Here is a 16,013-nt window from a genome sequence, read left to right as displayed (position 1 = left end):
ACACAAGCATGGCCAGACCATCCGTTAAAACGAGTTTATTTAATGAAGTTATACAACTGAATTGCATATCACATTATTACATTGACATGACATCAACATGATCTTATGTATAATTGTGCTCTAATTTGTAGATACAAAAGCATGGTCATAATCAAAAGAAAGCCCGTGAATAACATGCTGTAGACACATCGTCTGATCTGGTGTGTTTTGTCAGAGGTAGACAGAGCTATGGGCATTTTTGACCTGTAGGATCTTTGAAAATTACATTCAAGGCTAATCATGTTTTTACTTATCAAGTTATAAAAGTAGACTTTTCCCTGAACTGTTTCATTTCATAACTGAGGTCTCCATTTGAAAATCTGGGGCGATGTTTTCTACGAAACATCAACCATGTTAACATTATCATTAAGCTTCATCCAGACTCAACCCAAACACAGGCCCACCACAATACTTCACTGGCTCCTAGAAAAAAGGATTCTTCTTCATGGAATTGATCCGACAGCTTCGCAGTAACTCTGTTCCACCCACGTCTTCTTCTGTGGTCCTCTACGGGAAGTCTCCACCCCAGCCCTGCTGTGGTGGGCTGCTGTCTGCTCACTGCAGCGGAGAGCTCTGGGTGGGGATCATGATCCTGGACTGCATGCTTTGGATCAGGGGTACTGTAGACACAGACGTCACAGTTCAGACATCACACTGTGTAGACACAGACGTCACAGTTCAGACATCACACTGTGTAGACACAGACGTCACAGTTCAGACATCACACTGTGTAGACACAGACATCACAGTTCAGACATCACACTGTGTAGACACAGACATCACAGTTCAGACATCACACTGTGTAGACACAGACATCACAGTTCAGACATCACACTGTGTAGACACAGACGTCACAGTTCAGACATCACACTGTGTAGACACAGACATCACAGTTCAGACATCACACTGTGTAGACACAGACATCACAGTTCAGACATCACATTGGAGACCCCGGGCAGAAGAGACAATTTGATGTTTATATTCAGTGTAAAGAGAGTGACATTCCAGTTGAAATAAAGAATATTTGGAATGTGTGTGTGTGTTCCCTTACCTGTGTAATACACACTGGAGTCCCAACCCTCCTTTTGCCAGGCTGCGTTCCTGGTTTCCTCTCTGGACTGGAGGTCTTTATAAGCTGAAACACCACATCAATATCATCAGTCTACACAGTCTTCACACAATACAGAGCATGGGTTTACCTCACGCATACTGTCTTTATAACCACTGTGCCTTTGACTGAGACACACCATAAAAAAACAATGAATTACATTACATAACGCACAGTGTAGTGTCTGTGTGTGTTAGTGTACTCTGTAAGAGCATGTTAGTGTGTGTTTTTGTATGAGAGAGAGAGAGAGAGAGAGAGAGAGAGAGAGAGAGAAAGCAAGTTAGTGTGTGTGTGTTAGTGTGCTGTAAGAGCATTTTAGCGTTTGTTTGTTTGTTTGTGTGTGTGTGAGAGAGAGCCTGTTCGAGTGTGTGTGTGTGTGTGTAAGTGTGTGAGTGTGAGCGCATGTGTCTTCTTGGTGTTGTCACTCACCCCACAGGTGATGGACCACGTACAGATCTCCTATCTGGGAGAAGAACCCTCCCACCGCCTCATCATTCTCCTGACGGTGCCTGATGGCTCGCGCCCTGGAAAGCACACAGACACACGCACACACACACAGTAATAATCGGTGTCATCATTAACGATCCCAGCTCCAACTGTGCCGTCTGGAGTGTGCTGAAACCTACCAGTGGTTTCCCCATTCGATCATCGTCCCAGGCTGAAAGCACAGCAGACAGACAAGACATAGCACCATCATTAGACCACTGATACCCAGAACCACCTGCACCCCCAGACTGGGCTGGAGAACAGTCTATTCATCATCACATTCAGTCTGCCACCTTGGAACACCATTTCCCAGTATGCTATGCTACAGTATAACAAACACTGTACAAGGGGGGATTTGAACCTGAGACCTCTTATTCTGCAGTCAAAAGCTCTACCACTGAGCTACACACTTCCCTCTAGTATGCTGTGTAGTATATTATACTGTACTATGCTCAGCAATTGTCCTGAACGAGTATGGTAAATCTAGGTGAAATCAAGTTCAGGAGTTAAGTTGCTCCGCGTTTAGGATGCCCTCTAAAAAAAGCTCAGAGAGCATGTTTCTGGTTACAGCTTCACTAAAGCAGCCTCCGGACTTCGTCCCCTCGAGGTCACCGGCTAGAGGCGAGCCCTTGGCCTACCTTGAGTTTGTAGGTTCGCATCTCGTAGATGTTGGGTCCAGCTCTGGGTGTGGGCTCGTTCCAGAAACTGAACTCCAGAAGCAGCTGGTTGCTTCTGGAGAGCAACATCTTACTCCTCTCCCTACGAAACTCCTGGTACACCTTCACAGTAACAAGTGAAGGAAAAATAAAAGTAGCATCTCAATATTCTACACCCAAACAAAGCTTTTGATAAGATATGCTTTTATATATATTTATATATACACACACACACTAACGTGCTTTCTATGAATATATATACACACATATATATATATATATATATATATTCAAATACAACCAAATTCGACTACAAATATATAACAATGGAATATATATTATAATGTACCGTCACCTTGTTGTTGTTTAGTTTGTTCAAGCATTCAGTCAGGGCAGGATATCCTCCCCTATACCGCCACAGGTGCACTACAACACCAGAGACAGCAGAGGGCGTTATCACACCACTGAAACACCCTTACACAGCTTTCTGTGTCTCTTCTCCCAACACCAGACCACTGTCCAAGCTTAGTGATAACAAACAGCCTCAGTATGCGCTAAAGCTCACATGGAAGGATTCAAATGTCACTGTCGTGGATCTGATGATATTTCAGCTGATATCTCCATGGTATTTGTTTAGGTATCCGAAGTGTTAGGGAAGCGCACACCTGTCTGGTCCTGATCTCCATACCAGGTGTTCCAGCTGCCCACCACCTCACAGGGGAAGTCCTGGTCAACATGGAGCTTACTCTGTACCTCAGCCCTGGGGAGAGAGGAGGCCATAATTAGACGACAATAAGATATTCATAATAATGACAACAGCACTTCCATTTACATAATTGACAATGAGTCATAATAATGAGTAGAACTATTAGTATTAGGAGTTATAATAACTTCTCGTAGCCCTTTTCCTACACATCAGTGCAACTCCAGAATACCATAGGACTGATTCGAGACGCTGATATTGGGGTGTCAGGAAGCAGGTATGACTACATCAGCCCATGAGCACTCAACACCCAGGAAGAGGAGTCCTGTTTACTGGTGACACCATAGAAGAAGAAGGAGTAGGAGGATGAGGAGGAAGGAGAACAGCAACAGGAGGAGGAGGAGGAGGAAACATACTCACTCCAGGTCGTTGTACGCCTCCAGACACTCTGGCTTCACGTTGTGAACTGAAAGACAGAGGGATGTTCACCGCCTGACGTGCTCACGGGACGGTAAGAGGAGAGCTATTCTGACCCAGTTGCAGGTGTGGTCAGACCAGACACGATTTGCCCTGGGGAAGTTCTGCGTCATACAGCACCACGCTATTGATTGGTATTTGTGTACGCTCATCCCTCTCGCTATGACAACATTGCTGCTGCATGTCATTAGCATTCCCTGGAGGGCAGAACGCATTCAATCACGTAACTACTTTTCTATGTTTTCCTTCGAGGCAATCGGAATGTCACACAATGGCATTCAGCAGACATTACTTAAACTGAATCCAATTCATTGTAAGAGTTTAGTGATATTTGGCATTAAATATGCTTTCGAATAGAGGTAATAAATGTGTTTGTGCCTAGCGTGCGTTGTGTTTTTGCCATTGTGTAGTCTCAACCCACACTGCATTTTGTACAGGTTACTGGTCTCCTTCTTGGACAGCAGGTTGGAATGGGTATCCTTCCTCGCGTCTACTTTGTGCACGAACAGAGAACGGAACCAGCCATTGTCACCGCCGTTGGAAAACCTCCTACATACAAAAGAAACAAAAGACAAAGAAAATATAACCCTTTTAACCGGCTGGTGGAGGGCAGTGGAAAGCCACAGGGTTGGAAAGGCAACAAGTAGCTTCTACTGTCGAAGAATAGATACCAATTTCAGTCACCCGAAGAGAAGAGCAGAAGAGATTGTACTTGAAGCCATCATTAGAGCACAGCAGAAGATGATCTGGGTTTGTTGCTTCCAACCATGAGTTGAAGACTAAGAGTAGCATGGTTTTGTCACAGAGTTGTTGACTGGTTGGACGCATGCATGGTATACAAGCCCAGGCTATGTTAACTGTAAGCACAAAATCTTTAGACCAGCTGCTGGGTCTATGTAGCTCTGGTCCTTACATCTGTTGGGTATTATCTCAAACTCTAAGCACATATGTCTGGTATTATCCGAAACACTTTTTTGGGGGAACGAATCTGATAGTGATAATTCCCTCCAGTCAAACAGGGCAAAGTTCAGTAGCTCAGCAAATGATTAATACGGCTTCGGAAAAACAATGCTATCCATTCTAATTGTTGTTACAACATAAGTGCTTGACTACTGTCATTATTAACACTTTGGAGAACAATATCACAGAGGGAGACCGAAGCCAGCCTGGTTAAAGAACAATGTGCTGAACGAACATTGTTTGGCTGCAAACGCACTTCGTCACCGAGAATGTAATTAAAGGGACATTGTCGTTTACGCATTTCAATAAAAAGATAATTCGATTTTACCTGCACACCCGCAACGTGACAGCATTTCTGTACAGTTTCGTTAGCTGGACCTTTGGTAACACTAAACTTGTTGCCGCCATCTTGCCCTGAAACAGTGTGAAACTGCTCTTGTCAGAGATATGATGAGTATGTAAAGTAAAGAGGGTCCAGGTTAATGTTTAGCTAGCAAATATCTGGCACATACTTCCCTAATTTCGCGCATAGTTTAAATAACAATACATGCGCCACGGGTGACGCGTTTGTGCAGTGGAGACAATAATTCGAAGAATAATATTGACTGTATGTATTTACATTATGTTGCATAACTTTATAACCAGTTGGTATTCCGTATTTGTCGACTATTCAGTTAATGAAGCTGTTCTGCCCGATTGACGTAGTTGCCAGGTCAAATTATAATCTGGACTTCTTTCAAACATTTACAGTTTAAAGCAGTTCCACTCAAACTCAGTACAAACACAACTGTGTAATATTTTTCAGTATACTATACAGTAGACATAATTAGACAGAAATGTGAAATACCAGATTAATCTAGTTGCTCCTTTCCACTATGTTAAAGGTTAAAACTGAAGGGTAAAGGTCTATTAACCTAAAGGGTAAACCAACACCTCTGGATACCATATATATAAATAATAAACCGAATGGTCACACCCAAACTTAGTTAGTAGGCCTCTACTAAATCAAGCACAATGCACAGTTTTGCAGGAACTTGGCGACACATGTTAACACAATTTATCATGACAAATCATGGCAGTTTTCTAACCAAATATAACTTGAAAGAAATACATATTTATGCTAACAAGTTGTTGAATGAAGATTTAGTTGAGTTATCAGGCGTCCTCTGTCACGCTCGACGTAGTGCCACATGGTGCTGTGGAGAATCAGCTCATTTGCCATCTTGAGAACGAGAGACATCTTCATCTCCTCCTCGTCATCACGAGGAGAGAGCGGAGCACACAGGCCACGCGACGAGACACTCTTTCAGCGCTTGGCTTTCCTGAACGTGTCGATTCTCCCTCCGTGTTTGACCGTCAGGTTTGGGAAGGCGTCTTTCATGGAGCTCAGCAAGTCCTCAAAGTCCTGGTTCACAGGGATGTCCTGAGGGTCGCCCGGAGAAAGAGAGAAACGTTGACGGAAAAAAAAAGTCACCTCGACATCACACCAACATTTACATCATCGACGAGTTACTTGAGGACACAAACATGGCTGACTCACAGAGAAGTCCAAAGACTCAACAGCAGACTGTGAGTTTTCCTGAATGGACTTCAGGACTCCGTAGCAGCCTGCTGTCTGTATGGGGTTTCTGCCCATCTGAAAACAGAGATGAAGAAACACCACATATCAAACGCCTCTGGTAATCACACACACACACACACACACACACACACACACACACACACACACTGCTCCAGTCACACACACACACCACACACACACACACCGCTCCAGTCACACACACCGCTCCAGTCACACACACCGCTCCAGTCACACACACACACCGCTCCAGTCACACACACACACCACACACACACCCTCCAGTCACACACACACACACCACACACACCCTCCAGTCACACACACAACACCCTGCACTCTAACACACGCACACATGCAAACAAACACACACGCACACACTAAGGTCTTGGAAACACAGGTACCCGATGTAAAAGCACCTGTCCCTGTAAGGGGCGCTCTGAAGGTTCTGAGGTTCCACAAAGCTCAGACGAGGTTCCATGTAGAACCCCCATATGTTCTTTTTGCGCCTAAAAAGAGCCAGACGCAGAACCGTTCCACAGTTCCACACGGCTCCCATCCAAAGACACGTTTGCTTGAACTGTCTCGGTTGCATGATGTAAACGAGCCGGCCGACACGAGCACATTGATCTGGGACGGTGTAAATGCGATACACGAAGAAAGTGAAAAACTCCATTTTATCTCCCAACCTCCAAGGCCCTCCTGCTGCTTTCAGAACTACATCCAATCTCATGTCTGTGTCTTACCCGAAGCGCTCTGATTGTCTTGTTTACTCTGAGGCCCATTGTGAAGCGAATGGCACCCTCGGGGGGTATACGATTGTTACTGAGGAAGAGAACACACACACACACACACATACAAACAACCAATAAGTGTGAAGCAGGCAATGTAACAGTTCTGCCTTTCGAAGGAAAATCACTTAAAAGTTTGAGAACAATTCAAATTCAACATGCTATTTTGTGTTGGATTGTAGTTATGAAGCCACACATAAAGTATGACTTGCAGCTACTTTATTCCCATTTGTTTAAACACCAAGACACCAAACACAACATGGAGCTGAATGTAGATTCAATTCAGACAGTCTGAAAGTTACAGTCACATCGTACTGTTGATGTTGATTGACTGACTGTTTGATTGACTGACTGATTGATTGAAAATACGTTCTTGTCAAACAAGCCTGGAATTCTTTCTTGCGTCACATTTGCAGACTTACAGAGACGACAAACCATAAGACAGACACAAATATACAAACATTGACCATAACATCAGAATCACAGGAGACATCAGACAACCTAATATTAATGACCATCCCATAGATACCTTATATCCAACTCCTCCAGAGTGTTGTTATCTTTGAGAGCTTCTCCTAACGACACCGCACCTTCTCGTCCAAAGCCGTTATAGGACAAGTCCAGGCTACGGAGGAATATGTTAGCCTGGTGGACAGACAGAGAGAAATATCTGTGCAGCTCAATGTCATAGCATAGACAGACAGAGAGAATCATCTGTGCAGCTCAGTGTCGTAGCACTCATATAGCACATTCTCGGTTTGCCCTGTGTGTATCGACGCAAAACAAACCTTCATACTTCCCCCCCCCAAAAAAAGGGTCAGCGAAATAAATACATTACATGACTTTGTCTTGACCGGAACAAACAGTAAACAAGTTAAGAAGTCAACTTTTCCCAGAGTCTTTCTGATTCATCCGTTGTGTGTTGGGGATGTGTAATAATATAGACAACTGTGTGTCGCAGCGTGCTGTGGGTAGGCTGTGTCGCAGCGTGCTGTGGGTAGGCTGTGTGGCAGCGTGCTGTGGGTAGGCTGTGTCGCAGCGTGCTGTGGGTAGGCTGTGTCGCAGCGTGCTGTGGGTAGGCTGTGTCGCAGCGTGCTGTGGGTAGGCTGTGTCGCAGCGTGCTGTGGGTAGGCTGTGTCGCAGCGTGCTGTGGGTAGGCTGTGTCGCAGCGTGCTGTGGGTAGGCTGTGTGGCAGCGTGCTGTGGGTAGGCTGTGTGGCAGCGTGCTGTGGGTAGGCTGTGTCGCAGCGTGCTGTGGGTAGGCTGTGTGGCAGCGTGCTGTGGGTAGGCTGTGTGGCAGCGTGCTGTGGGTGGGCTGTGTGGCAGCGTGCTGTGGGTAGGCTGTGTGGCAGCGTGCTGTGGGTAGGCTGTGTCGCAGCGTGCTGTGGGTAGGCTGTGTGGCAGCGTGCTGTGGGTAGGCTGTGTCGCAGCGTGCTGTGGGTAGGCTGTGTGGCAGCGTGCTGTGGGTAGGCTGTGTGGCAGCGTGCTGTGGGTAGGCTGTGTGGCAGCGTGCTGTGGGTAGGCTGTGTCGCAGCGTGCTGTGGGTAGGCTGTGTGGCAGCGTGCTGTGGGTAGGCTGTGTGGCAGCGTGCTGTGGGTAGGCTGTGTCGCAGCGTGCTGTGGGTAGGCTGTGTGGCAGCGTGCTGTGGGTAGGCTGTGTGGCAGCGTGCTGTGGGTAGGCTGTGTCGCAGCGTGCTGTGGGTAGGCTGTGTGGCAGCGTGCTGTGGGTAGGCTGTGTGGCAGCGTGCTGTGGGTAGGCTGTGTCGCAGCGTGCTGTGGGTAGGCTGTGTGGCAGCGTGCTGTGGGTAGGCTGTGTGGCAGCGTGCTGTGGGTAGGCTGTGTGGCAGCGTGCTGTGGGTAGGCTGTGTGGCAGTGTCAGGTGTGTTACCCCCAGGCCCGCAGCCAGGGCCACGGCTCCTCTCCCTCGCAGGCAGTTCCAGGCCAAGCTCAGATGTCTCAGACCCGTGTTCTCAGCCAGCGCTGGTCCTAGAACCTTCCCTGGGGCGGACACACACACACACACTCAGGTTCTGCTAGGCTGTAGGTGAACACACAAGAGCTTGTATGGAATGTCAGATGTGTTATTTAGGTTTCCAAACACACACACACACACACACACACACAAAGGTTCTGCTGGGTTCCAGACACAGACATATCTTTTTCACTCTCATCCTAATTTTGAAAGAGGGAGTGTGATTGTGTATAGAGAGAGAGAGAAGCAGAAGAGAGAGGCAAAGATAGAGCGAGAGACAGAGAAAGGGAGACTGTGATTTCACGCATTTGCACAACGTATTTATTTGAACAAGGCTGTGCTCTACGGCATGGAAAGGCTGCCTGCGACCGCAACACCAACAACAACGACATCAGCAGGCAACCGCAGAGCAGGCAAATGTCACCTCCGCTTGACTGACAGGCCTAATATTGAGGTTTCTCTGGATAAACAGAGCCATGTGAGCACTTCCAGTGGCACATAAAGAATTAATATCCTTTGAGGTACTGTAAAGTATTGAGGAGGGAGATGGAACGCCAGGGCGAGGATCCATATCGATCACAATTAGAGACGGCAGGAGGCGTGGACGGGTCAATATGACGGTATAGATCACAGTTAGAGATGCTAAGACTCTTGTGTAGTCTCAGTAAACGAGGAGCAGAAGATGGGCCTCTCTTCAGTGAAGCAATTATCTTGCTTTCAATTACCCAGACCTGTCTCATTCCTTATAACTGTCCATCCATCTATCCGTCCGTAAATTCTCCAAGGGGCTCCTGTAGAAATCTCATCCTATTGACAATCCACCCAATTTTAATGAAGGAGAATATACTTGACCTTTGAATGCCACAAGCTGCGACAGTACATGGTATTTAACTCAGCCATACAACTGTTTATGTGTGTGTCTGTGTGCGTGAGTGTGTGTGTCTGTGTGTGTGCGCATCTGTGTGTTTGTGTGTGTACCCAGCAGTCTACCCAATTGTAGGTGTATTATTAAAGCAAGTAAGCATGTGTTCAGCGCCCTGCAGGGTATACCCTCACGAGCTCTCTGCTCGGAGAGCAGATTAGGAAGCTATGAGCTTGAAATTGGAGCGGAGCAGTTTGGTTGGACTATCTGGATAAGTCATGGTGCATCTCTTAAACTTGTTTATCCTCCAGTTAGGGGCTGTCGCCTGGAACAAGCACACTGTGAAAGCCTTCGTCCTCGTTAGGACTGAAATCTTTAGTTTTGAAACATCGCCCTCACGAGGAAGCGACCAAGTGTGAGATTAGAGGACACGCACTTCACAGACGAATGTTTACGGAATGTCGGAAAAGGGGAACGTTGTCTGTATTCGGAGTTGGAGCCAATCTTTCCATGATGTTAGCTTTTCATAAATCCGGAGAAAAAAAAATATACTTGCGTGCACTGTGACAGAGCACGACCCATCCTCCACCTCTGCACCGCCCTCCAGGCGTCAACACACCTCTTCTCCCGAAAAGAATCCCCAACTGCCCCCCCCCTCCACCCCCCATCCATACCTGCCTCCTCTCCCAGGGAGTTATGGCTCAGGTCCAGGCTCTCCAGGCGGGTGTTGGAGGTCAGGGCGCGTGCCAGCGGCCGGCCAGCCCCGTCCCCCAGCTGGTTCCCTGCCAGGCCCAGTCTGACCAGCGTGCTGTTCTCCTGAAGCGTGCTGGCTAGCGCCCACGCGCCACGCTCCCCCAGCTGGTTCTCTGACAGGTCCACGTCTGATACACACCCACACACAGACACACACACACAGACACACACACAGACAGACACGCACAGGGACGGACACACACATACACAGACACACAGGGAACACATGGGGATGTCATTTACATCTAGGGTTAGATCATTCAACTATGGTGTGTATGTGTGTGTGTGTGTGTGTGTGTGTGGGGGGGGGGGGTTAGGTTCTTGACTGATATCCATTGGAGGAAGTTAAAATAAAGACATGCTGCGAGCCTGTTTTATAGGGCATGTTCTTATCTACTGGAGAAGGCCCATTATCCCGTGCTCGTCAGCGGTAAGTCATGCAGGTTCATCATGCTGGGCTTTTAGAATGACAGTAATTAAGGTTAGAATTAGCAGCCTTGTCATTCTGGTGCCATGTAATAACATGCTTGGCAGAGAACAATCTAATATGTCATCTGTGGAGAGGGAGAGAGAGAGAGAAGCGGTAGGGGGGAGAGAACAAGAGTGACAGAGAGAAAAATAGAGAGAGAGCGAGTGCGTGTGCGTGTGTGAGAGAGAGAGAGAGAGAGAGAGAGAGAGAGAGAGAGAGAGAGAGAGAGAGAGAGAGAGAGAGAGAGTGATGCCCAGTAGCAGACAGGTGGGGAGAGTGGTGCACAGGTGGGAGATGGCGAGAAAGGGAGAGAGAGGGAAAGTGAGAGAGAGTGAGGGATGGAGAGCGAGGGATGGAGAGAGGGGGACGGAAAGAGAAAGCAAGAGAAAGTAAGAGAGAGAGAAAAGGACAGAGAGAAAGAGAGAGAGAGAGAGAGAGAGAGAGAGAGAGAGAGAGAGAAAGAAAGAGAGAGAGAGAGGGAGAGAGAAAGAGAGAGAGAGAGAGAGAGAAAGAGAGAGAGAGATCACCTGTGATGTAACAGTTCTCCTTTAACATATCTGCCACTGCCACTCCTCCCATCCCTTCCATCCAATTATCCCTCAAGTTCAGCTTCAGGATGGAGGTGTTGGTTACCAAGGGAACGGCCAGCGCTTTGGTACCCTGCACACAGCATAGGGAAGACTCTTGAGTTAGCACCAAACTTGCTTTTGCTACCGCACTCGTTTTCTTTTCTTGCTATTCCGAAAAAAGGAGAAAGATTTTGCTCGGTAGAGTGTTGGTGCAGGGAATGCAGGCAGGTTTGTGACTGAGTGGTTTCAAGGCAGCTATTATGAGTGACCTGCACACGTCTAATGGCTTTTAAAATGATCCCCTCTTTATGGCCGGGCTTCTGTTTTTCAGCTCAACTAAAAGAAGCTGCAGGAGGTTGTTGAGAGACTCAAATAAAAAAGAACCGCTTTGTAGCGAGCCCACTGGAAACGTGCGACCCTAAATGAACTCGAGCGATGCTGTCTCATCAGACAGAGAGGATTCCGGATTCACAATTGAATAGATGAATACATGAGCGTCCGTCCTGGATGGATGGATGACGGCACAAGCTATCCGGGTCTGTGAGGTGACGAGGGTCCCTGATTGGTCGGTGTGACAGCTCCTACCTGTGGGCCCAAGCCGTGGTGCATCATGATCAGCTCACTGCTCTGAAGGTGTCTGAGAGCATAGGATGCTGGGACCACCCCAATCGTGCGACACGCCTCCCTGTAGCTGGCTTGGCCTGTGGGGTCGTACGCCCCTGCTTCACCTGCAGCGCACACACACGTACACACACACAAGTCGATCACACGTAAAACACACATATACACATTGCGATCCCACGTAAAACAAACACAAACGCACATGGCACACACACACTTGTTGATCACACATAAAACATGCATGCACACAGCAATCACACAAACACGCAACAATCACACGTCAAACACACATGCACGCAGCAATCACACACGCACGTTGACCACACATAACACACACATACACACACACAGCAATCACACATAAAACACACACTCAGCAATCACAGAGAATACACACACCACCTCACATGACCCCAGCGCTGACATATAAAACTCACGCGTCAAAACAGCGTGTCACGTCAAATGTAGAACACACAAGGCGACACACAACACAAGCCTGACCCGTACACGCACACACAGACACACACGTCTCTGCATCAAGAGGCGCTAACTATCAGACTGCATGTAGCATCATGGAGACATTAGCTGCGGCGACGTGGTCAGGGGGCCAACGCTAGCAAAACACAGAGCAAGTGAAGTATCTGCCTATAAGGACACCTGTCACTGTGACTTTGGGGGATTCCTTCACGGATGGTCGGTTGTACCGAGTTTGGGTCGCTCACTCCCAGAACAGATGGCCCGTCGCTTGATAGAGAGGGAGAGAGACAGAGAGAGAGCGGGGGGGTGGGAGGAGTAAGAGGGAGGGAGATGGAGAGAGACAGAAGTAGCAAAGAGCCCCACAGCTCTCTGACACCTTTTATCCTAATGCAGGATGATTCACCCGCCTTCTTCCTCTCCCTCCGTGTCTCTCTTTCGCCCCCCCCCCCCCCTCCCCCTCCCTCCCTCCCTCGCCCTCTCTCCGTTTTTCGACGGGCTCCTTTTACCTTCCATCTCCAAGTCGGTGTCGTACTCGCCGTCCTCGCTGATGACGCACTCTGTCCCCCTGCCCTGGCCCTCTGCGCCCTCCTCCTCTCCCTCCCTTTGCTGACCCTCGCCTGGCACCTCCCCCTCGGGGCGGGACCGCCGCCCGCTGGAGACCGTCCCTGGCTGGGTCACTGTCTGACAGGAGGAGAAGTGTGATTGTTGGTTGAGGCCTGAGGGACATGTTGACAGTCCAATCAGCTGTTAGAGCCAGATGGTTTGAGGCAGGCCCTATGGGTTTGGACAGCTTGACAAGAATACGAGTTACTATGCAGCGTGTGTGTGTGTGAGTATGTTTCTTTATTCATGCGTGCATATGCATGCGTGTTTCTTTATGCATGTGTGCATGTGTGTGTGTGTGATGTGTGCATATGCATGTGTGTGGGTGTATATCTGTGTGCGTGCGTTTATGTTTGGATCTATCTAGACAGGCGTCTTCGTCACACAGCGAAAGCCTGAAAGTGTGGCACCAGGTGTCTGGATTGTTTGGCCAATCAGCTGTAATTACTGACTAATGTGCTGCTGATCAGAGCCGGATAGACTGGAGATGTCGCCTGCCGTCCAGCACTGACTCGGGTTGTGGTTGCAGGGAGGGTGTGCTGGGTGATGCAGACTGTAGGAGACCAATCGTCGACATCCTCATCTGGATTCCGTCACTGTCACCTTGTCGTCATCCGTATCCTCATCCCTATCGTCATCATTGTACTCATCATCATCATCACTACTCCAGTGTGTCAGAGCAGTTGCCATCTACCTACCTGGTGGTCATCATCATCATCACCAGTGTGTCTGACCAGCTACCTACCTGGTTTGTTCTCATCGTCATCCTTATTATGATCATCACTGGTATTATTATCATCATCATCATCATCATCATCATCACTATTCAGTGTGTCTGACCAGCGACCATCTACCTACCTGGTGGACATCATCATCATCACCAGTGTGTCTGACCAGCTACCTACCTGGCCGTCCTCCAGGCTGAGGGCTCCATGGGTTCCACCAACCCGACAGTCTTCCTCCTCCCCCTCCTCCAGGCCCCGCCCATCGGTGTCCCTCTCCCCTCCCTGGTCCTCAAGCACGGAGGCCAGGCGGGCCTCCATCACCAACTTCTTCCCCACCATGCTGTCTCTGCCTGGGTGCTGATGTCTCAGTCTTGTTGGACCGGAGAATGTAGTCAGGCTGGCGAGTGTGTGATCAGTGCAGCGCAGTGGGGCTAACCAGTAACCTCCCGCTAGCTCCTCTAACCGGGATCCGTGGGAGGGTCAATCCTAAACTGCCACCCCGCTCAGCTAATTAGAGAGCTGCTGGAGAGTGTCCTGGTTGCTGCCAGCCAATCCACAGGAGGGGGGGGAGTTGGTTTAGTGTTTGTCTGGTTTGCTTTGTTGGTGTGTTGCCATGGAGCTGAGTGGTGTGCTGAGTGTGTTGTGGAAGGCTGTTCGAGGTAGGGCAGGCAGTCTTGCTCTCGGAGACAATCAACGAGCACAGGAAAGACACGCTGAGAACTTTCTAGACCTTCTCAATCAGCCGTCTTTACACGCAGAATCCCATTCTACACAGTCAGGACCGGACCTTCCTAACTAGCTCGAAGTAGAAAAGACACACACAACGTTTGTGACGTATAATGTAAATGTTTTCTTTTATTAGTAAGTTGATGTAAAGTCCTTGCCAAGTATATGCATTAAAATGGAAATCGTCAAGGTTCAATTTCACAAGAAGAAGAAGAAGGGTCGTCTTCAGAGCGGAGGCTGTTTGGGCTGGAGTTTGGACCAAGCAGCAGCAGCAGCGATACAAACAAGAAGAGAGACACACTCAGATCCCCCCCCCCCCCCCCCGAAGAGATACCGCAGAACCCTCCCCCCCTCCCCCTCCAGAGAATTACCCCCCCGCACCCGGGCTAGCCTCCAACCACCACCCCGGGTGCCCAGAGCACAGCACCCACCCCCTCCATCCAGTGACCCCCCCCCCCTCCAGAGCATATAGCTGCCCGCTCCCCGAGGACAGGATGTCCCTGTGGCCTGACAGAGCTGGCTGACAGAGAGCTGGACAGCAACACAGGTCTTCACACAAAGCTCTGCACGGCATCATCTCCACCTGTCTCTGTTGGTGAGCAACAGCTGCTCCCAGTTTGGAGGTGGAGACTTGTTAAATGTTAGCTGAGCATTGATATGGTACTGATATCTAGATACAGACTATAGATTGGGCCAGCTGGTATACATATATATATATATATATATATATATATAAATGGTCTGTAGGTTGGCCCTGATAACGTTATGTTTTTAATCAAGAGGAGACATGGAATATCATGCATTCAGAAGACTGCTGGATCTCCCATTCCGAGAATATATCTTTTGTATACAGCAAGCAGAGAAAGACAAACGACATCCATTTATATAATCAAAATACATTCTTAGAAAAAGTTGAAATAGTTCCTTTTTAATAGTGTCCTCTGTCTGTGAATATATATAGGTTATATTTATAGAGATTCTTTTTTGTGGTTGTTCTTTCACATTTTGCATCACAGAGATTTGGTTTCTCTCATTCCAATTCAGATTAATCAGCATAAACAAGTACGGTGGAGAAAACATTCAATCAGAGTTACGAGTTGTCTACTCTCCCGGCAATTAAAAGAAAACAAAATTTGCCACAAAAAAAGTCATTTATATGCATTAGAAGACAACACTGAAATCCAATTGTGTTTTGTGTTTTATCATGCTGGCGGCCATTTAAAAAAACACAGCGAGCTTGAGCAAGCAAGAGCATGGAGGAAAACCACCACAAGTCACTGCAGGTTGGGTGAACGTGAAATGGTGCGTTTGTCCATTGACCTTTGACCCTCCTCAGCCTCACAAAACAATGGCCTCGCGACCCACACGGAGAACATGGCAGTGTTGCCTTTGAACAGGAAATGAGAAACACACTGTGTCAACAACCTAAGCCGTTGAGG

The 16,013-nt window shown here is 48.1% G+C and overlaps 2 protein-coding genes across 3 annotated transcripts; both read right to left on the bottom strand.

Annotated features, from left to right (window-relative positions):
- Positions 1-39: 39 nt before the first annotated feature.
- Positions 40-4,838, bottom strand: nipsnap1 (nipsnap homolog 1 (C. elegans)). Of its 2 annotated transcripts, none has more exons than XM_067227869.1 (10): positions 4,758-4,838; positions 3,891-4,018; positions 3,413-3,458; positions 2,955-3,049; positions 2,639-2,715; positions 2,272-2,412; positions 1,774-1,805; positions 1,577-1,671; positions 1,091-1,174; positions 40-659 (listed from the first exon to the last, which is right to left on the bottom strand). In XM_067227869.1, exons 1-10 carry the CDS (start codon positions 4,835-4,837, stop codon positions 595-597), a joined length of 843 nt encoding a protein of 280 aa, XP_067083970.1. In that variant the 5' UTR covers position 4,838; the 3' UTR covers positions 40-594. The 2 variants fall into 2 exon arrangements, with proteins under 2 accessions (XP_067083970.1, XP_067083971.1); XM_067227870.1 differs by having other exon boundaries at positions 2,645-2,715.
- Positions 4,839-5,713: 875 nt separating this feature from the next.
- Positions 5,714-14,187, bottom strand: lrrc74b (leucine rich repeat containing 74B). Its single transcript, XM_067228451.1, has 10 exons — positions 14,029-14,187; positions 13,027-13,201; positions 12,008-12,150; positions 11,381-11,513; positions 10,306-10,512; positions 8,686-8,795; positions 7,329-7,444; positions 6,755-6,833; positions 5,970-6,065; positions 5,714-5,852 (listed from the first exon to the last, which is right to left on the bottom strand). Exons 1-10 carry the CDS (start codon positions 14,185-14,187, stop codon positions 5,736-5,738), a joined length of 1,335 nt encoding a protein of 444 aa, XP_067084552.1. The 3' UTR covers positions 5,714-5,735.
- Between the last annotated feature and the right edge of the window lie 1,826 nt (positions 14,188-16,013).

Source organism: Osmerus mordax, chromosome 24 (assembly GCF_038355195.1).
Source record: "Osmerus mordax isolate fOsmMor3 chromosome 24, fOsmMor3.pri, whole genome shotgun sequence".
Classification (NCBI taxonomy): Eukaryota; Metazoa; Chordata; class Actinopteri; order Osmeriformes; family Osmeridae; genus Osmerus; species Osmerus mordax.
Note: the sequence above shows the minus strand (reverse complement) of the source record. Positions and strands in the feature narration are given on the sequence as shown.